This window comes from Heloderma suspectum, chromosome 4, assembly GCF_057233095.1.
Source record: "Heloderma suspectum isolate Gila_16-S chromosome 4, 16-S_ref, whole genome shotgun sequence".
Lineage (NCBI taxonomy): Eukaryota > Metazoa > Chordata > Lepidosauria > Squamata > Helodermatidae > Heloderma > Heloderma suspectum.
This window is the reverse complement of record NC_139461.1, coordinates 116,345,660-116,367,901: the sequence shown is the minus strand read 5'-3', so window position 1 is coordinate 116,367,901 and position 22,242 is coordinate 116,345,660. Positions and strand designations below refer to the sequence as shown.

Genomic DNA, 22,242 nt, shown 5'->3' with positions numbered 1-22,242 from the left:
GTTCATACTGCAAGTAGGGAATGAATGCTTAAATGCTGTACGCCATCCAGGCTGGCTTCAAGAGTGGGCATGGCTGGGCACTTGCTGAGGGCCCACACCCCAGCAGGGACCACTGATAAGAGCCCCCTTTACTTGCTCCTCCTCTTCACCACTGCAACCTGCTTATTCACCTGTCTCTCGCTCTGCCCCAGTCAGAGAGCGGTGGTGGTGAGAAGCGGGAGTGGCAGATGCCGCTGTCTCCTTGCGCACTGGTCCTCTGCCTGCCTGCCAAGCAAGCAAGTGGGAGCAAGGACAAGAAAGAGGATGAAGAGCACTAGCAGCTGGTGACAATGGTGAGGGAGGGAGCCCACCGAGGGTGTCGTGCCCAAGGGTCCTCAAAAACCTGGGACCAGCACTGTACATCACACATGCAGAGCTATCACGTGAGGGTTAGGGTAGAACCTTGCCTTCAACACTGTGCTAGGTAGAGCTAAAACAACAGCACCGCCGCTCACCTAATTCAGCACCCACCCACCCCACTCTCTGTGTAGCATTTTCAGGGGGCTGGAGAGGACGGGAGGGGGAGGTCTGCTTTCCCCGGCCTGGCTCTGTGTGCCTAATCTGATCCCATGCCACTTCCCCCCCCTTAAAATGGCCGGGTGTTCTTTCAGCCAACCAGGCGAGATGATAAATTTCCACATGCTTAACATAACTCCGTCGATGATCTGCGCAAGGCAAGCGTTTTGCCACTTGGCACTTGCGCTGCTCATCCCCACATCCTCGTTATTATACATTGCCAGTGTGACATTGCACTCACAATCGGGAGACAGGACTGCTCTGAGGATAATCTCTAGAACTGATATAGCACATTTCAGCTCCTGAAAGCACTTTACCATCATTATCTCGCCAGTCGTTACATTTGTTTTATAAGCAACCGGCCAGTATATTACTATGATGCCCACAGCACAGGTTGGTGGTGGTGGGAGAAGCTGAAACAATAGAGGTTTGCCAAAGGCCACCTAGTGTAGCCTTCCCCCAATCTGGCACCCTCCAGATGTTTTGGACTTTAACTCCCATCAGCCCCAGCTGGCATGGTCAATGGTCAGGAATCCTGGGAGTTGTAATCCAAAAACTCCTGGTGAGAGGGCACCAGGTTGGGAAAAGGAGGCCTAGAGAGAGTTTGTGGCTCCAGTGGGACTCGAACCCAGTTCACAGTGTTCACATATGACAAATATATGAACATAGGAAGCTGCTTTAGACTGAGTTAGACCCAGAGGAGGCTGGTGGCTCTGATTTTGATGGGGTGGGTCCATTCTGGGTTTCATTCAGAACAAGCCAGAACTCTAAAGGTGCTGAACTTTGGGTCCATCTAGCCCAGTATTGTCTACACTGACTGACAGCAGCTCTGCATGATTTCAGGCAGGCGTCTTTCCGGCCCTACGGGGATTGAACCTGGGACCTGCTGCACGCAAAGCATCTGTTCTACCACTGAGCCAGGGCCCCTCCCTTAAGCTGTGGCCCTTCCCTTAACAGGTTGTACCAGCTCAGATGGTGTTTTGAATACGAAAGACTTTGAAAAAGGCTGTGGTTTCTGTAGTTGCTGTACCAGTGCAACTGTCTCAGCACGTCGGGAAAGCTTCAGACCAGGCTGCTGTGATTCTAACAAATTCCCACAGGAGGTAAGCAGCATTGCTTGGGGTGTGTGTTTGAGGGGCAGCCTAACCTACTGTTCATCCCTATTCCAGATCATCTGGTGTGAATCAGGAATATTCAGAGAAGGTGATGAAGGCGGCGGCTTGAGCCTCACCTTTGCTTTCTTCAGGGTAGGGTGAAGGGCTGTAGCTCGGCGTGATAGAGCACCTGCTGTGCATGCAGGAGGTCCCAGGTTTGATCCCCGGCTACTCCAGGTAGGGCAAGGAAAGAATCGTGCCTGAAACTCTCGAGAGCAGCTGCCAGTCAGTGTTGGCAGTACTGGAATGGATGGACCAATGCTCTGACACAGTATAAGGAAGCCTCCTGAGGGTCATTTGAAGCATGGCACTTTCTTGCAGGCTAAAGAGGGCTCTTGTCAGGGGCCTCAGCAAGTGCCCTCTCATTAGGCAAAATGAGTGAAGTGAAGTTCACTGAGCTGCAGTTACAGCTCCGTTGTTCTCCCACCCCTTCTCCACGGGGCAGGGCTTCAGGGAGGGGAGGGGCCTCACCCGAGGCCTCTGTGGGCTGGATGAGTCAGCCTCATGGGCCGAATTTGGCTGACGGGCTGGAGGTTCCCTATCCCTGCCTTACTAGAACATGCCCCATAGCCCTCTTTAAAACACAAGGTTCCATGGTAGGAATCTCAAGGCAGATAAGTTAATGTGGGAAGGGTTCCCTGTAGACAGAAACTGTGACAGTCACTTACATGAGACAACCCTGTTAATTGTGACTCTACGCTCTAAACAGCTTGTGAACACCCAAGATTATTCTCATAGAATGGAAACAGACGAATGTTTTCAAAATGTTTTGGTTGGAGAATGAGGCTGCAGTCCTATTCCCACACACCTGGGCATAAGTCCCATTGAATTCAGTGGGCTGACTTCCGAGCAGACCTGTATAAGACTGCACTGTAAGGCAAAAACCTCTGTGGGTGAGGCCAAGATGTGGCGTGCAGCATCATAACTCTTCTGCTCTCTGCTCCCTATGCTAAATATACAGTGACAATTACCAAGGACTACCATCTAAGAGCAAAATGTCTTTTGTGCCTCTTACACCAGCCTAATTAGTCAAATCAGACTGATACACATCATTATCGATTTGTAGTCGCAAGCTAGTTTATTGGCAGTAGGGTGGAAAGGAATCATTATATAAATGACAGAAGCTCACATCACACACTGCTAGACTCCTGGAAGACAAGGTCTGTGCTTTTGGAAGGCTACCTAAGTTCCAGGTTTAGTTAAGGGACTTTGCACAAGAAATTGCTTAAACACGGGGAGATGATTAGTGGAAGGGGCCATAGCTCAGGGCCATGACTCAGTGGTAGCGCACATGCTTTGCATGCACAAGGCCCCAGGTGCAATTCCCGGCATCTCCATGTAGGGCTAGGAAAGAATCTTGCCTGAAACCCTGGAAAGCTGCTGCCAGTCAGCATTGACACTATTGGGCTGCATGGACCAATATTCTGGCTCAGTATCAGCAAATTATCAAGTATCATGTTCTTACTGCTGGTTTCTGTTTGTGGCACATTACAGATCATATAGGCTGATCTGTGGCAGACCATGTATGGATGATCTCATCTTGCCGTGTGGAGTTGCATTCAATGACCAACTGTGCAATTCATGTATTAACTAGCCAGAACGTCAAAACTGCATAGTGGGATCCAGTCACTAGCAGAGAGACGAATATATAGTCTTGATGGGTATGTGCTACCTCCAATACCTGAGGCAGTGAGCCTATGTACACCAGTTGCTGGGGAACATAGGTGGGAGGGTGCTGTTGCACTCATGCCCTGCTTGTGGGTTCCTGGTTGACAGCTGGTCGGCTACTGTGTGGACAGAACGCTGGACTAGATAGACCCTTGGTCTGATCCAGCACGGCTCTTCTTATGTTCTTACCCTGATACTCCATGTGGTGTTAGTGGAACATCAACATCATGTGCCACCTTAGTTATTGCATTCTCAGCAAGGCAAGTCTATCCCATTATGTTGCATGGCAGTTACAGTCCCATTGGGAGATTTTTTCAAGTGCCTTTCAGGGTTTAGGGTTGTGCTGATGTATCTGGCTCTGTGGTGACTGAAAAGCCATCTGGCGGTGCTTTACCAGCAGAATCAATCATGCTTAGCATTTGCATACCACTTTCACATGTTCAAAGTGTTTCACATGAGTGAAGGACAAATCTATCAGTTTATCTTTCTCCCATATTCTTTTTTTTTTTTAATCTCAAATTCTTTCCATCTCATTTATGAAGAAATTTGTAAATTTTGGCAAGTCCTTATCAAAAACTGAACCAAACTAAATTCTCACCCATCCCTACTTCGTATGCATTATCTAGTTGAAAACCGCACAACAATCCTATAAGGTATGTCAGTATTATTATGCCCCATATTGCAGGTGAGTGGACAGGCTGAGAGGGAGTGGCTTGCCTAAGGCCAACCTTCTCTAACCTGATGTTTTGGATGACAACTCCAAGCATTCCTAGCCATTAGCCATGCAGGCTGGTGGTGATGGGAGTTGAAGACCAAAACATTTGGAGGGCACCATGTTGGGGAAGACACCTAGTGGGCTCATGACAGAAGCAGGATTTGAACCGGAGAGGGGACCTTGATTTGAAAATCAGTCTTTTAGCCACTATGCTTTGTCTTATCAGTTCTATTCCTCGATTATACCATTTTAGGCTGCAGGGGTTGTGTGTGTGTGTGTGTGTGTTGGCTGCCTGTTTGAGTGCTTCCTGGTGAAACCTTTCTGCACAGAAAAAAGAGCATGTCCCCATCATGCTAGCTTTCTACATGCAGAGAAAGTTTTTTGGGGTTGGTGCTTATTCAGACATTCAGTTACTACATCACTAATCTGAAGTGCTACGGTCCAGGAAAGGCTGTACCACTTCATTCTGCTGAATGTATAAACTGACCCTTAGATGGCTATCAACTGTTAAGTAAGCAGCAGTCTGTATGCTAGTGAGTGTATCTAACTTGCAATAAATTGGCTGAAACCTTCTTTTGACACTTGATGCAGTGGGAACCCTTTAAAAACCCTTAAAAAAAGATCACGGGCTGGGGCTAGGATCCTCGTTCCAGCAGCAGAAGGACATCGCCAGTGGAACGGGACGTCTGTGTCCTCTCTTCCCTGCTGCAGCCCCCCCTCCCACACCCTCCAAATCTCCTCTGGAAGATCCCCCAATCCTCTGGAGCAGATTTGGAGGGTGCACAGAGGGGCTGCATGGGGGAGGAGAGGACATGGAAGTCCCATTCTGCAAGCGGTGTCCTTCTGCTGGTGGAATGAGGCTTCTCGATCCAAGCCTTTATCTCTCTGTCATGGTTTATATTTTTTCTGTTCCTGTTCTTTTTCTTCTTGTCCTGTTGTGTTGTTGTTGTTGTTGTTGTTATTATTATTATTATTATTATTACAGAGTATTCGGATTTAACAATGGTCACCCTCAGTGAAGCAAATGCTAAGTTTGCTGTTGACTTTTACCATATGGTAACCCGTGAACACCCAAATGAAAATGTCGTGATTTCTCCTGTGAATCTCACAGCCGCTCTGGGTCTGCTCATTTATGGATCCGACGGTGATGCAGCAGCTCATATAGAAAAGGTAGGTACCAAAGAGATCTGCTTTGGATCTTACAAGGGTCTACAGGAAGTTTTTCATGAGTTACTCCAGTGTATTAATTGTTCTGTAACACAAATCTTTTCCTTTCACCCCCCCCCCCTACAACAGCAGAAACATCACCTGATATAATGAATGGCCCACCGAGAATGAGCTGGACATATCTGAAGACATTGTCACGCTGGGCTGTAGATTATTAATGTTTATTAATGTACAACAAATAATGTACTACAATAAATGTAGATAATTACTGTACAACAAAGATAGCATCCATTTTCCTTATCTCCCATGAAATGCAGATGGATACAAACAGCAGCAACATGATATAATGGAGTAGTCTATGGTCCCCCAAAGACTGGAGTAGTCTTTGGAGGACCACAACTTACTGGTAGAGCACATGCTTTGTATGAGAAGGTCCCAAGTTCAATCCCCAACATCTCCAGTTACAAAAAGGGCCAGGCAGCAAGTGATGGGGAAGAGCCTTGTCTGCACAGCTACTGCTGGCCAGAGTACACAATACTGGTCTAAATGTGCGAAAAGTCTGACCTGGTCTAAAGCCACTTCCTGTGTTCCTAGACTTGCTGTACTTAAATGCATTGTTGATGTTGCCATGAATAAGCCACTGCAGGATCCCAAGTAGAACAATTCAACAATTTGGAACGATCTGGATATACACAACACATGTCTACGGCTGAAGCTAAGCAGGTCTGGACCTGTAAGATGCCTGGGGGAACTGTGCGTTAGTCACTCTAAGCCCTTATGAATAGGATGGAGAGTAACTGTAATTTTTTTTTTTAAATGTAGTGTTAAAAGTTCCATTGAAATCCAAATGAAAGGCTATTGGAACATTCCGTATGATCATGTGTGATAGTCCAGTTGGATTGTACCACTTCAGACTGAAGATGAGGGGTGTGTGTGCGTGCATTTTTGAATGCTCTGTCTCATAAAAAGCTCCCCCACTTAGAAAACCAGCATAAAGGAGAGGAAGGTTCTAACATAGCTCTCTAGAGGAGGGGTAGGCAACCCAGAGCCCTCCAGACACTTTGGACTATAACTCCCATCTGCCCCAGCCAGCATGGCCAATGGTTAGAGATGTCCAAGACATCTAGAGGGCATTGGGTTGCCTACGTCTGTTCTAGAGAGTCCTTTAAGGGGTGAGGAGGGTAATACTAAACACTTTATAATATTGTTACATTCAACAAGGTTGTTGCCTGAAAGAGATATAATTATTAGTGGCCTAAACCAGGCGTACACAATAGACTCATGGAGCTGATTCCTGGAAATCATCTGGTCCAGCACCCTGCTCAATGCAGGCTCTGCACTGCAGGATGCAACTGTATCAGTGACAGATGGCCATCCAGTCTCTGCTTAAATGACTCCAAGTGAAGGAGAGCCCATCACCTCTGAACAGCTCTTACCTTTAGGAAGTTTATCCTAATGTTTATCAGAAATCTGCTTCCCTGAAATTTCCTCCCACTGGTTCTAGTCTTCCCCCATGGGGGTGGGGGGTCGGGAGAGAACCGGTCTGCTCCACATTTAACATGATAGCCTTTCAGATATTTGAAGACTGCTATCGTGTCTCGCTCTTGCCCTCATTTTTTTCTCTCTCCATGCTAAACATACCCAGCCCTCATAGAACATGCAGCCCACTAAGACCTACACAAAACATCAGCCATCTATAGTGGCCTATTAAGGGCTCAATAAACCTCCTGGTTTTGTCTTGGACAGATTGTCAAGCCCCTGCTAAGTGGGCTGGTTTGCTGGGTAACAAGTTGAGTGAGCCAGTGTGAGCAGTGTCATAGCTATAATTCACCCACAGTCTCAAGAAAAAAAAACAATTTATAGAACTGTATTGTGTAGTTCAGCATGCTTGTTTGGAAGAATCTATTTTGTGGAGGGGAAGATATCCCTGCTCTTAAGTCATGTTGACTTGCCACAATTAATAAACTAACTAGTATTGTCTCAGAGTTTACTTCCATGACCACAGCTATCTCATTCCATTCCAGATACTTCATTGGGATGAAGTTAAAGAGAGCAGTGGCCCTGGGACAAGAAGAACTTTAGTGGCATCGAGAAACTATGGTCACTTGGGAGACATACGAAGAGCTAATTTGTCATATCAAACCCCTCCCACAATGGTATCATCAAAACAATTTTTTTGAATTATGCTTGTGAAAGTGGACACTGATTAGATGAACTAGAGTGGTAGCTCAGAATATTCAGCTCTTAGGAAAACAATCATTTTATAATCCAGTTTATAAGAGAGAAGGGAAAGTTGTCAGTTTGGATGGGATTAAAAGCACAACAGGGGATGATAAGGAAGAGGTCCTGGGAGGTGGGGAAATGAAGGGAAAGAGAGCCCAGAGCCAAGGAGACTAATGGGAGGATGCAGAATTGGCTGTGAATGGAGAACTAGGAACTTCAAAGACGAAGAAGGAAGGGGATTCAGTTATAGTCAAGGTCAACAACTATAATTGGGCTGCTTGGAGAAGACTTGACTGTCATTCTGAGGAGAAAGCAATCTAAAATGTGAGCTGATGCAAGCCAGTAGCTCAACATTTCAATCACATCAACAATGTTTATGAAATCTATAATGAAGATCACAGAAGCTGTTAATATTGAAATCTGTCAGCTATAGGTTGACCTCCTAGACACATGTTGAGATTAGATGATCCCATGAGAGGAAAAGTGGCCCATAGTGATGCATCAACTGGCTCTGTTCTTTTATAGATAAGGGCATTGGATAGTGCTAAAAGTTTGCTTTGCTGTGGTACTTTATTTAGGGATGCAATCCTATGCATGTTTACACAGAAAAAAGTTGACAACACAGTGCCCATGGGTGCAGTGGCCCCTGCATATCCTCGCCAGATCCCCACTGCCACCACCACTACCACCACTTTCCTCTTCCCCCAACCTTTGCTGCCGCTTTCCTCCCCACTGCTACCAATTTCATCCCCACACCACTGCTTTCCTCCCCTCTGCTGCCACCTGCATTTGCACTCACATCAGCAGCCCTACTGAGGAAGGAGGAAGTAGAGGGAGGTGAGACCCATGGCAGCAGGGAAGGAAATTACAGGCAGGAAGAGGTGGAGGAAAAAGAGGTGACTGCTGTGGTGGGAAGAAATTGCTGGGTGGTGGAGGAGGAAGTGAGTGTGGTGGTGGAGAAGGGAATTGATTGGTTGGGCAGGGAGAGGAGGATGAGGTGAGCATGGTGGTGGTGGGAGGGGGGAAGGGAAGTGGCTGGACAGAGGAGGAGTGGTGAGCATGGGAGGAAGAAGAGAAAGAAGGGAGAGGCGTGTGGGAAGGAAATCCCAAGCGTAGAAAGATAAGGAGGGGGGACAGGCAAAAAAGGGAGAATCCACAGAGAGGGATAGAGAGAGAACCTATGGACGGGAGCAGAAAAGGGAGATTCTTAGGTAAAAACAATAAATGCACCAGCAGACCCAAAAAGATTGCCTAACCCTCTTGTAGGCCATCTAGTCCAACCACCTCTTCAACACAGGAAATCCAGAGTTAGAGCACCCCCAAAAGATGGCTGTCTTACATAGGATTGCAGCCAAAGAGAATGAGCTATAAATCAGGAAGAGCCCAGTTTGAATCTCACCTCTGCCATGAACTCATCAGGTAGTTTTAGGCAAGCCACTCATCCTTCCAGTTTGCAGTATGTGGATAATAACACTCACTTAGCTTGTAGGGTTGCTGTAAGGATTGCAATGAGATAATATACATGATGTGCTTTGAACACTTCAAAGTACTAGACAAACACTAACTATTAAGTATTACTATTAAGTGTGAGAGTAAAGCAAATTGCAGGAACTCATAGCAATGGTCAAATAAATGTCACAGAGTAATGTCAGGTCTCCTGATACTCAGAGCTGTGCCACAGACTGAGCAACAATGCCGAACGTTGGAAAGGTTAAAAAGTCCAAAGAAGTCTTTGTGAGGAAATCAGGAACAATTAACTATGTGCCTTGGGTAAAATTCCATGCATGCATGCACAGCACTTGATTTCTCACAGCAGGATTTGTCAACTTACTCCACTGAAAATTGTTGCATTTGAGATAAGAAAGTTGTCCCACTTGCAAGTCATCCAGTGATGAACATTCATTTGTGAACCAGCCCTCGGACTTCTGTATTTGCACATGTACGATACAATAACATTGATGTTGTTACATGAAGGTCCCTGATTTTGAATGTGAGAAACCTGAGGGGATCCATACTGCTTTCCACAAGATCCTTGCAGAGCTCAACAAGCCTAGCACAGACTATGTGCTGAGTATCGCCAATCGACTCTACGGAGACCAGGCCATTGTTTTTTGCCAGGTAACTTGGGTTAACAGATTGTTGCATTGTGGCAGAGGTGTTGAACCTTTTTAAGCCTGAGGGCCCAATTCTATTTTGGAGACGCTCTCAGGGGCTGTGTTCCAGTGGGGGGTGCAGTCGAAGGCAAAAGGGGCAGAGCCAAAACGCCAGCCTATTTTAGCTTAAAGCTCTTCCAGCAAGTAACTAAGGGCACAATCCTATGCATGTTTAGACAGAGGAAAAGGTCAACAACTCCCAGCATGCCCCAGCCAGCAATGCTAGCTGGGGCATGCTGGGAGTTGTAGGCCTTTTCCTCTGTCTAAACATGCATAGGATTGTACCCTAAGCCTTCGGAGAAGCGTTTCAACCTTTTAGAATGGGGAAAAAACTTCTTAAAAGCTGGGAAAACCACCATACTATCAGTGGTTGGGGGAAAGGGGGTTGGGAGCATAGCCATTTGGAAAAGCCCAGAGGGCCAGATTTGGAAACCAGGCAAGCCTGAGGATCTGCTTCCCTGCGTTATGGGATCTAGATTTCAAATGGGAGTGTGGAATCCCAAACATTTGATGGCATTGATTGAGTTATGACATTTGTACCCCATGTTTCCTTAAAAAAATGTGGCTAGCAAGGGTCTAAACCAAAATAAATAGTAACATATAACACCATCTAAAAATCAAAGAAGAGCATATATTTATTTGATGTCTTTATTTGTACAAGCTTTTGGGGTACAGTCAAGCCTTTTATCTGCTTTCTGGTGATGCAGTGATGTTTTTGTTGTATTTTATTGTGTATTTGTAATTTTAGAATTATGATTTTAGCAGCGTTCATATGTTGTATTGTTTCTATATGAGTTGTTAGGCACCCTGTGCTCCTTGTGAAGAAGGATGGGATATAAATACACGCGCACATGCACACACACAAATGTAGCAGCCCAGTGAAACATCAGTAAAGTAAAATACAGGTTAAAAGACAGAGCAGCAGAGTAAACAAATCAGCTGTATTAGGCTCAACACCTGTTTCAATAAGATTTTTACTTGCTGGAGGAAGGTCATTAATGAGGGGGTAAAATGCTTTAACCAGTTTGCCATTACTCAAATACATTGAAACTAAAAATGAGAATGGTTATTGTTAGTTACGTATGTCTAAGCATTCCCAGCACAAAGACTTAGCCCACATTCTCATCCAGAGAGCAATATTTACTGATTTATTTGATCCAGTGTTGTTTTTATTTTTGTATAGAAATTCCTTTACTGTGTTCTGAAATTGTACCTGACTGATGTGGACAGAGTTGACATTCATAATGACCCAGAGGGAGTCCGGACTGTGATAAATCTGTGGACTGAAATCCAGACACACGGTATGAGTATCTTGTGATTATGGTTTATCCCGTTTATGATACAGATGTTATGTTAGATATTGAGATGGATGTACCAACCACTTGTTTAATATACTTCTTTTAGAAAGGAAACAACTTCAGGATTTGTTCAATGAGAAGCGATATATAAAAAATGATGATGATGATGATGATAGAACAAGCAGAGAAGTAAATAAGAAGAAAATCATTCAAATTTGGAAGCCCACCCCCAACACACATGACTCTCCAACTCAAAACTTGAATACATTTCCACAATCCCATTATTATGTGGACATGATGCTATTTATATATTGAAACACATTTTAATTATATGGTTCCATAGACCTAAAGATCTGGGAGCCTTCTCCTATTTATTATTTATATAGCACCACCAAGAGACATGGCACTTTACAGATTTCAGGTTCATTGGATGACTCTGTGTTCTAGAGTTTCATAAGAAACTCAGTGATTGTATTCATTACCTCTATGCTAGTTATAATTGTATCCTCTCCATGATCTTTTTTCTTAAACTTAAATCAAAAGAGAGCAAAGTTATAGGAACATCAGACAAATTTTTCATACGATGATAAGTTAGCATACTGAGTCATACTTAGACTAGACCATTTAAATCATGACTAACTTAAGTCCCATTGATACACTCAGTTAAGGGTAGCAAGAAACAATGATTCTACCAAAAAATCACAAAATGAAGCCTGCACTTTGAGCAGAAATGTTTCAGAGAATTTATCACACTCACCTTTATTTCTCTGAGCATGCAGTCCTACGGGGATAGTTGGCCACCTCCAAACTTGGAGGTGGCCAACTATCCAATGCTGGGCAGGCGGAGCATGGAGGAGATCCTCTCCTCCATGCTCCAGCTGCCCTACATTTTCATCTAGACAGCTGATTGCAGCTGTCTAGCTGGTGCGTGTTGGAGCGGGGGTGGAGGTGCTTAGACTGTGCATAGGAAGCATCATAATGATCTTTCCACAGCCTCCTTCCCTCCCCATCCCCCAGGAACACCCCCTTTTCACCCACTCCATGCTCTTACAACTGTGGAGATGGGGACGAACTGCGCTGCCTGCAAGGTAGCGGAGGAGGGGTGGGGAGTCAGGTTTCTGGGAACTGAAAAGTCCTATGACTGTCTAGAGGCCATAGGATTGTGCCCTGAGTGAATAAGTAAACAGAGAAGTCCTTGCCCCCCAAAGGTTGTAGTCTAAATATTAACATCCAGGAAGCCAAAATGTTGCATGGATAACAAGGGATGGATGTGAGTTTTCCTTCATAAACGACATGTGTATTACAAAAGGTCTTACTACAAATTGTGCCTCTATTGTTTACAGGTGAAATCAAGAATCTGTTTCCTAAGGACAGCTTTGATAATCTTGCTCAGATGCTGCAGGTGAATGCTCTCTACTTCAAAGGACAATGGGATGTGAAGTTTAACAAAGAATTCACACAAGAAGGTGCATTTCATTTAAATGAGGTGAGTTCCAGAAATATACCCAGAGCTTCATACTTTCTTTTCCCTAAATCAGCCTTCCCCAACCTGGTACCCTCCAGGGCTGGATCTACATGGGGGATTTACTCTGGTGCTACTGCATTTCACACATAGTCATGGCACATGATGTTTCTCCCTTCTCCACAGCAACCATGGGTTTTCATGCTGTAAAACCTGCATTTTTTGCAAAGTTGTTTTTGATGGATTTTCCTGTTGTGCTGGTTTAAGTGCAGTTTGGGAGTCTGTGTGACCTCAACTAATGATACTGTCTTCAGCACCGGCTGGAGGAGCAGCTGTGATAGGTGGAAGGGAAAGTTGCATCATCAAAGGCAGGAAACCAGGAGAGGAGTTGGCTAAACATGTCTATTCAGAAGTAATTCACATCTTCAATTACACTTACTCAGTGTGGGAGCAGATACAGGGGTGGGGAGTTGGAAATTGCTTTACCTTTTGCTTTAAATCTCTGCTTATCTGGAGGAGCAGACCTGCGCATTAGGTTAATGACTTGAAAAGCTGATCATGTTTTGTTTTTGCCCAAATGAGCCTTACTTCCACCAAGAAAGTCAGCATGTTGCTTTGGGATGACTTTCTTTTAAAATCTCCACTTCAGCACTGAAAACAGCCCGCTAAACATGTCTACTCAGAAGTAATTCACATTGTCTTCTGTGAATTGGGGATTGCTTTGCCTTTTGTTTTCAATCTCCCCTTATCTGCTACAGTGGTGGATGTGAGCATAAGTTTAATGACTTTAACGAAGGGAGCATGTTGTTGATGCCACGAGATTCCATCCACATATGCCCCAACTAATGCAGTTTCTTGTGCAACCTACGATGTGAAAGGGTTTATTCCTCATGTATAAGCCACTTTAACTGACTGCATGTGCTGCAGGTGGAGCAAATCCGAATATGATAAAACATGGTTTTAAACTGAATCACATTGGGAAGCGTCTCCAATGTTTTTGACTTCAACTCCCAGCCAGCATAGCTAATGATCAGGAATGCTGGGAGGGCACCAGTTTGGGAAAGGCTATTCTAAATGTTTTGGAGGTGCACAGAAGACTTTAAGAAATGTATGGAATCATTGCTGTATGCAGACATCTTTTAAAGGGTTTGAAAGTTTCATCATATCAGTGGGGTGCTTGGGAGCCATACCGGCACAATGCAACATACAGGGGGAGCAAACAGGAGTTGGCCAGGGGAGTTGCAGCGGTAGAAGAGACAAAGGAGACAGAGGCTTAGAGGTAAGTGGGCTGCAGGAAGCCCCGGGGGCTGCCCTTTATCCTTCTGAGTGGCTGTGAGCTCACCAGGTGCTTCTGAGAGCTCCAACTGAATTGGGTGCGTGTGGCCTGAGTACTCCCAGCAGCTGAGTGGGCAGGAAGCTTCAGTCTGTTTCCCACCTCCCACCTGAGCAGAGCAGAGCAAGCTGCTCCAGCTGGTCCAGGGGGACTACAGAAGCAAGCAAGCTCCCAGAGAGCGAGCAACCAGAGCGACCAGGGGGAGCAAACAGGAGTTGGCCAGGGGAGTTCGGCAGGGGAGGTCAAGGGGGAGGCCATTTTTTTTCTTTTTTAACTAACTTGTTTTTCATTCATTTGTCTTGTAACATACACTTCCACACCAGTGGGACTCTGCTTATAACCTCTACTGAGTAGAGAAGCAGGCACAGGCTAGTCTAGAACAATCACAAAGCTAGACACAAAAAGGGAAAAGAGGCTATGGAAGGACAAGACTCTCCAGTGGTGATGACCTGCAAGGTGTGTGCAATGTTTGTTTTCTTGCCTGAGGACAACCTGGCCTACACCTAGGGATGTACGAAAGTCACTTACCTTTCCGCGGATTATGTTGATGGGGGGGGCATTCCGTCCCTCCCCCCAGAATCCTCGATGGGGGGGAGGTGATCTGTTCCTCCCCCCCGGAATCCTCCACGGCCAGCTGTGCTCTGCGGCAGCTCCACGGAGCAGCCGGCCAGGCCCAGGCCAGAGCCATCCGCAGCCGGATTTCCGGCCACGGAGGGCTCTGGCTAACCCCCCCCCCCGCATATTTTGGCCGTCTTAGTCTACGTAGACTAAGATGGCCAAAAATGAGGAACGCAAATGGCGGCGGCCGTAGCTGCCGCCATTTGCGTACGCGTTTTTTTTTTTTACCCAGCCATGATAGGCTATGTAAATCTTTACGTAGCCTATCATGTCTTGTAAAAAACCCACAAAAATGACAAGACTGCAAATGGCGGTGGCGGTGGCCAGTCGGAAGACCAGCCGCCGCCGCCACTGCCACCGCCGCTGCCGCCCGGAACATCCGCCCCAGGAAAGTCTCGTCCCGGGAGGGATCTGCGGGGGGGGGGCAGGGGGGTGGCAGGCCGTTCCGCCACGGAGTTCGGGGGGCCGAATGCACTGGCATTCGGCCTCACCAATGATCCGTGGCGGAATTCTCTGACATCCCTACCACCTGCAACAAGTGCAAGTTGATCACGCTGCTGGAAGAAAAAGTAAGTGGACTAGAGTGGTGACTGTCGACCCTCTGGTGAATAAGAGAACACAAAGAGTTCTTGGACAGAATGGGGGAACTACAGCAGCAAAGGGAAGACAAGAAGCTTGAAGAGCAACAGCAAGATGAGGCAGAAGTGGGTAGGGATGTACGAAAGTTACTTACCATTTCACGGATCTGCTTCGCGGTGGGGGGGAAGGCGCTCCCCCCTCCCCCCGGAATCCTCGACGGGGGGGGGGGAGGCGCTCCATCCCTCCACCCGGAGTCCTGCCTGGCTGGCTCCGCTCCGCGGGCATTCTGCAGAGCTGCCAGCCGGCTCTGCCAGCAGCCGGACATCCGACCGCTGGGTAGCAGGAATGCAAATGGCGGTGGCCATAGTCGCCGCTGTTTGCATCCCTGTATTCAACCGTGATAGGCTACGTAAAGACTTACGTAGCCTATCACATCTGGGTTAAAAAAAAAACAAAAAAACAAACGCGTACGCAAATGGCGGCGGCTATGGCGGCCGCCATTTGCGTTCCTTATTTTTCGCCGTCTTAGTCTACGTTAAATATTTATGTAGACTATTATGGCAAAAATAAAGGGGAACGCAAATAGCATAGTGGGCGCTATTTGCATTCCTTTTTGATTCGCTGTTTTAGCCTACGTAAATATTTACGTAGCGTTTTTTTTTTAACCCAGATGTGATAGGCTATGCAAGTCTTTATGTAGCCTATCATGTCTATGTAAAAAACAAAAAAACCCCAAAAAGACCAGACTGCAAATGGCAGCCAGTCGGAAGACCAGTCCCCGCTGCCACCACCGCCAAAGCAGCTGCTGGAGCCGCCGCCATCCGGAACATCCTCCCCAGGTAAGTCTCGTCCCGGGAAGGATCAGCGGATTTTGGATTCATGCATTGAGCAGGGCGTTGGACTCCATGGGCTTGTAGCCCCCTTCCAACCCTACTATTCTATGATTCTAAACCCTGGGCAACCTGGTTCAGAGAGGACACAACCTCTACTTTCTTAGTTGATCACATTGAGTTGGATCCAGATTTAGATATGCTTAGAAAGCACCCATTGAGATCAATGGGACGTAAGTTAATCATGATTAACTTGTCCCATTGATTTCAGTGGATGTACCCTAAGTATGATTAAGTCAGGATCCAACCATATGCAACTGGGGTTTGAAATTTCCATAATTGATGCTGGAGTCCATGCCCACTATATGACTTTTATCACCACACAAAGAGGAAAGGAAAACAAATTGTCAGAATCTTTCTTGAGCCAAACAGGAGTCACAAAACTCGCAAAGATTCCAGCATGCCTAACTGTACAATGCCAATGATAGGTTCAGAGTTTTGTCCAGATTAGCTAACAACAACAACAACAACATAGCTATTCCACAGAGCACAAAGATCCTGATGTTTCTACTTTCCTTCATATCTCTCCTTGCAGAAGGATGGCACAACTGTGCAGCTGATGCACCGGAAGGGTCAATATAAGACTGGCAAAATTGAGGGATACGATGTGCAGGTGCTTGAGATCCCCTACAGAAACAATGAGCTGAGTTTGTTCATCCTGCTCCCCAGAGACAGCCGTCTAGAATCCCTTCAGCAGGTAATTTTTTTATTATTCCTATGACATTTATTTTTATAGCATTAATATACCTCTCCTTTACAACCAGGTTATGAAATCGGCTGTTATTTTCACACATCTTTGGTCGTATCATCTCAGATACTATAAGACTAAATAATATTTGCAGGAGCCTTTCCCAACTGTTATGGAAGCACTCTCCCTTTCTTAATTTGCTCTATTACACTCTGCCTGACAAGCAAAACTCACCCACCCACCCTAAACAAATACCAGCTTCAGAAGAGACTTTCCTTCAGGACTGGAGTAAGGGCGTAATCCTGTGCATGTTTAAATGGGAAAAAAAGTCTTACAACTCCCAGCATTCCCCAGCCATTCCCCAGTTTAGACCATGCCCTGGTCCCAAAGCATGGTTTGAAGGCACATGAGACAGCCACTCAGCAGGTTTGGGTCTGGCCAGTGCTTGGAGAGGAGACCACCAGGGAACCACATGTGGCCACCTTGAGTTCCATGATAGAAGAAAGGTGGGATATAAACGTAATAAAATAAATACAATAGATGGGTTGTTTTTCATTAAGACATGCATAAGATCTCAACTTAAAGGGTTAATTTCTCTCTCCACACCAGATGCACTCCTGATAATGATATCAGCCCCTTCTAAGCTGATGCTATTTGAATTTGTAAAAACCCTGCACATCTATCCCTTACGATTAAAATGTCATGTTAACTGGAAATGCCAAGGAATAAACTTGGACTTTTACATGCAAAACATGTGCTCTGCTACTGGTCTATGGTCCCTCCTGTTGAGTTCCTGCTATTCAGCTGTTACACCAACTGTTTCAAAACACGACTTTCCTTCTCAGGTTGACTCCTATTTGGTTAGATTGATTTACATGCTGTTTTGCTCCTGCCAACTTTCTACAGCTCTCCCCTGCTCTGCCACTTCCCCCCTGGAGTTCTAAACATAGACCTGGTTTGCAAGATGTATTTAACCCACAGTGGGTTGCAGTGTGTGAGGGCAGCCATTCTGAATATTCATCCTCTGGCAGAAGGTTGCCATGGTCTGTCGTGTCATCTGAACCTGGGTGGCAGGGATTGTTTGAGGGTTAAACAACCCTCAAATACCTCATGTTCTGTTGTAGGGTTATTTGAGAGTTAACTCTCAAACAACCCCTGCCACCTGGGTTTGGATGATACAACAAACTATGGCAATGCCCCGCTGGGGGTTGAATATTCAAAATGGCTGCATGCACACAGACACAACCCAGTGGGCTGTGGTGATCATGTGAACAGGCCCATAGTCTCCCCCTGGATCAATCTAGCTGTGGCCTCAGTTTAATGGGCCTGGCATAATCGGGGACTCATAAATTTGTTCCTCCTTTTCACTGAGCCCACAGGTGTCATGGTGTGGCACTTTTTAACCGTTTATAAACCTGTCACCAATATGACATCTGCATTTGCATCCTCCACCCCATTGATGTCCCATGCTAAGAATTATGAATACATCGAATATGGAATGCTAGTTTGACCTTTTTTCACCCCAACCCCTCATCATTGACAAAAATATTTGTATACAAATATTTAGTGGGTAGATCATGCTAGTCTGTGTGATACTCTTATATCCCTGTTTCTTTCCCAAGGAAAATTAATTTTACAATGAAGTGTGTTTCTGGCTTCTTTTACTGATCACTGTATTCATCACCTCACTGCAATTTGTCTCCCTCCAGCTGGAAACTGAACTTAGTGAGCTTCTGCTCGACTGGTCTTGCATTCTGAAGGAGGAAGAAGTTGAGATGGTGATCCCCAAGTTCAGCTTAGAGAAGAGCCTTGATGTCAGTGCGTATTTAGATCTGTCAGCCCTGACTGATCCCCCAAAATCCAATTTCTCTAGAGCCACAACCACAGAAAATGTGGCTCTGACTCAGCTTCTTCATGATACTTTTATTGAAATTGATGAGGAGGGTGGTGAGGAACCAGAAACCCCCCCTGGCCCTCGGGATAGGCGCCCACATCGGGAACCTGTGCAGTTTGTAGTTGACCGTCCATTCTTCTTCTATATCCTGCACAAACATACCCAAATCCTCATTACCTTGGGTAAATTCACTAAGCCAGAATAAAGGAACATGTTCAATTAGCAGACCCGGAGATCTCTAGGCCCACATGCAAAAGGATTTATAGAACTGACAATAGGGTTATCAGATTGATTCTTTCCTGCTGTAGCAGCCATTTCGGGAACCCGCCTCAAGCCTTTTACCCTGTGTTGTTGCCCTGATGCTACTGTGGTCCTCCTTGTCTAGCACTCAGTGACTGGGAGGAAACAGGACACATGGCAAGAGCTGCAGTATGGTGGGAAGCACACAGAACCACTAATTTAGCGTTAGGATGTCCTTTTATCCCAGTGCTTGAAACCTAGTAGAACCTCATCTGGAATAAAACCTCCACCAGCCCTATACACATATACGTTTCCTTTATCACTCAACTGTTTACATTGCATTGTTATTGGTGCAAAGCTCTTGAAAACTGGTGGTGGTCCTGCTTTTCTTTTACTTCTGGGTTGGATTAGAATCTTAAATTGTGAGAGGCTAAATATATATAACACCTTCCCCATAGACATTGTAACAGGCTTTTGCTTTCTGGCTGTTCAGTGTGTATAAATTGGTTCATATTGCTGACTCTTGATTAAACCCAAGCATTCAAATATAACTGTTGTCTATTTGTCTTTGTTAAGAAATGAGATGTATTGTAAAATGTTGTACTCAGTAAACATGCTCAGACATTACAAGTGGGACCTGGAACAAAATGTGGCAGCGTGGAATGGTCCTGTTCAGAGATCAAGCCAGCCATAACTTCTTTCAGGATACTCCATTCCATTGCCCTCTCACCCATTTTCCATTTCTCCTCCTCCAACAGTTAGCGACCACTCTGTGTCCACTGAGCATGCTCATTCTTCATTGAGCTTTTGTTTGTTTGTTTCTCCCTCCTCTCCTGCAGTACAATAAGTTTTGCATTCTCTTTTTTAAAAGGTTCACTATATGCTAAGACACCAACAGGAGAGTCCTGCTGGCTTGCTTTCTTTCTTTCTTTCTTTCTTTCTTCCTTTCTTTCGAGGTATATGAATGTTCCCAAGATGGAGAAGTGCAGTGAAAATCACTCAGCCTCTACAGAAACATAAAAAATGCTTTGCACAATTAAACAGTGGCACAGATGTGGTGGAGGGAAGAATGACAGTTGTCTCTGAGGTCACCGGAACTAGCCAATAGGTGTCCCATAATATTTACAGAACTACAGTAAACGTAGCACTGCAAAACTGTAATAAATACATTTCCTGGGCATCATATGCATGCATGTGGGGTGGAATACATTTTCCCTCTCATTAATAAATTTTTACAGCTGGGAAAATGCAACTCCCCAACAAAAGATACGTTAGCTATGTGAAAGATGCTCAGATTCCCTATAGAACAATGGAGGAATAACTGAGAAAATGCCTGTGGGCCTGGATCCTTGGGCCTCCTACATTCTTTACATATGGCTGGAAATGAAAACAAACAAACAAACAAACAAACAGGGAAGAGGGTCGGGCTGTCAAGTGAAAAGGTGAGGTGTTTTCAGGAAGTCTCCATATTGCCTCAAAGGGATGTTTTATACCATTTGTCCCTGTTGATTCTAAATTATGTATGCAAAATTATGTATGAAAATCAGAGGAATATGCAATCAGCTATGTCTATTACCCAAAAGCACACATTTGATTTACATACATTTACTATATGCAAAAGAAACATTTAAAAATATGTATTCTCATTTCTTAACCTACTTCCTTCATCGGCTTCTTTTTATTTCCTGCCACTTCCAAACAACTTAAGCAAATATATTATGCAGCCCCCCTCCCCGCAAAAGCCAGATCTGGATGCAGAACTGGCTTTTTACAAATGTGTGGATTTGAAGGTTGAAAGATGGCATTTCTTATCAAGAACAGGAGTTGTTCAACCAAAGTAACCCACTTCTGGGTTACACTGCTTAAAAATGTCAAACTATAATGCAGATAAAATTCTAAACAAGGATCGTTACATTATTATTTTATTTATTTATAGAGCAATCCTATGGCTGTAGACAGTGTCTAGATGGCCATAGGATTTTTCGGTTTCTGGGAACCAAGTGCACAGCCAGGGCTTTGAGCTCAGTTCTCAGAAACGGCGCTCCTGCTCCCTCCCCTGCTGCCTTGTAGGCGGCACGGTTCTTCTCTGTCTCTGTGCTTGTAACCGCAGTGCAGAGTGGGAGAAAAGGGGTGTTCCCAGGGACGGGGAGGGGAGAAAACCATGGAAGTGTCATTACAATGCTTTCTATGCTCCGTCTGGCCTCCCCCCTCCTGCTCCGAAGTCCCCAGCTAGACAGCCAAAATCAGTTGTCTAGCCACAAATGCAGGGCGGCCGGAGTGCAGAGGAGAGCATCCCCTCCATGCTTTGCCCACCCTGCATTGGATAGTTGGCCACTTCCGAGTTCAGAGGTGGCCAACTATCCCAATAGGATTGCACCCTTACTTATTCAATTACATTTATATCCTGCTTTTCTGCCCCCCAAATGGCAGAATCCCTCCCTTTTGTATTTCACCCTTTCTCCAGGAGATCAGGACAACACACATTGCCTCCTGCCCCGTTATCATCACAAAAAGACCCTGAGATAGATTAGGCTGCGACTTAAGCCCTATACAGGTGTTACAAAATTGAAATTGTGGAGGAGACATGGGAATGTGTGCCCCATTCCTGCCCCTTTCCTTCCCAACCTATCTTCAGACCCTCCCTGTCAAAATGGGGAAGTCTGGCACAGAGGGAGGTGGGGCTGCATCCCATGTCCCCTCCATGGTTTCAGTTTTATGATGCCTGAATAGGGCTATGATGACTGGCTGAAGGTTACTCAGTGAATGTCATAGTTGAATGGAATTTTGACTCAAGACTCCCCAGTCAAAGCCTTCCAGCAGCAACAATCCCATTGATCATCCACAACATATGCTTGCAAGATACTCCTTCTCACCTTTTGTGCTACAACTGCAAACTTGATCCCTTTGTTGGTCATGTATTGATCTTGGTTACTCAGCAAAAACTTTACTTTTTGTCAATTCATTGTCACTTAACAGCCCAAACATTAATGGTAACAGAACTTATTCTTGAGTAGCTTACATAGAATCATAGAAACATAGAATCATAGAATAGTAGGGTTGGAAGGGGCCTACCAGAGCATCGAGTCCAACCCCCTGCTCAATGCAGGAATCCAAGTCACAGCATCTCTGACAGATGGCTGTCCAGCCTCGTCTTGAACGCCTCCAGTGTGGGAGAGCCCACTGCCTCCCTAGGTAATTGGTTCCATTCTCGTATTGCTCTAACAGTCAGGAATTTTTTCCTGATGTTCAGCTGGAATCTGGTTTCCTGTCACTTGAGCCCATTATTCCGTGTCCTGCATTCTGGGATGATTGAGAAGAGATCTTGGCCTTCCTCTCTGTGACAACCTTTCAAGTACTTGAAGAGCGCTATCATATCTCCCCTCAGTCTTCTCTTCTCAAGGCTAAACATGCCCAGTTCTTTCAGTCTCTCTTCATAGGGCTTTGTTTCCAGTCCCCTGATCATCTTTGTTGCCCTCCTCTGAACCCTCTCCAGTTTGTCTGCATCCTTCTTAAAGGGTGGTGCCCAGAACTGGACACAGTACTCCAGATGAGGCCTAACTAGTGCTGAGTAGAGGGGAACTAGTACTTCCCGGGATTTGGAAGCT

The 22,242-nt window shown here is 45.5% G+C and overlaps 1 protein-coding gene across 1 annotated transcript; it reads left to right on the top strand.

Moving 5' to 3' along the window:
* The first annotated feature begins 1,581 nt into the window (after positions 1 to 1,581).
* On the top strand, positions 1,582 to 19,180 carry LOC146347348 (leukocyte elastase inhibitor-like). The gene is made up of 8 exons (XM_084850504.1): positions 1,582 to 1,658; positions 5,078 to 5,262; positions 7,284 to 7,415; positions 9,457 to 9,600; positions 10,819 to 10,936; positions 12,277 to 12,419; positions 16,351 to 16,512; positions 18,213 to 19,180. Exons 2-8 carry the CDS (start codon positions 5,095 to 5,097, stop codon positions 18,600 to 18,602), a joined length of 1,257 nt encoding a protein of 418 aa, XP_084706630.1. The 5' UTR covers positions 1,582 to 1,658; positions 5,078 to 5,094; the 3' UTR covers positions 18,603 to 19,180.
* Positions 19,181 to 22,242: the final 3,062 nt, after the last annotated feature.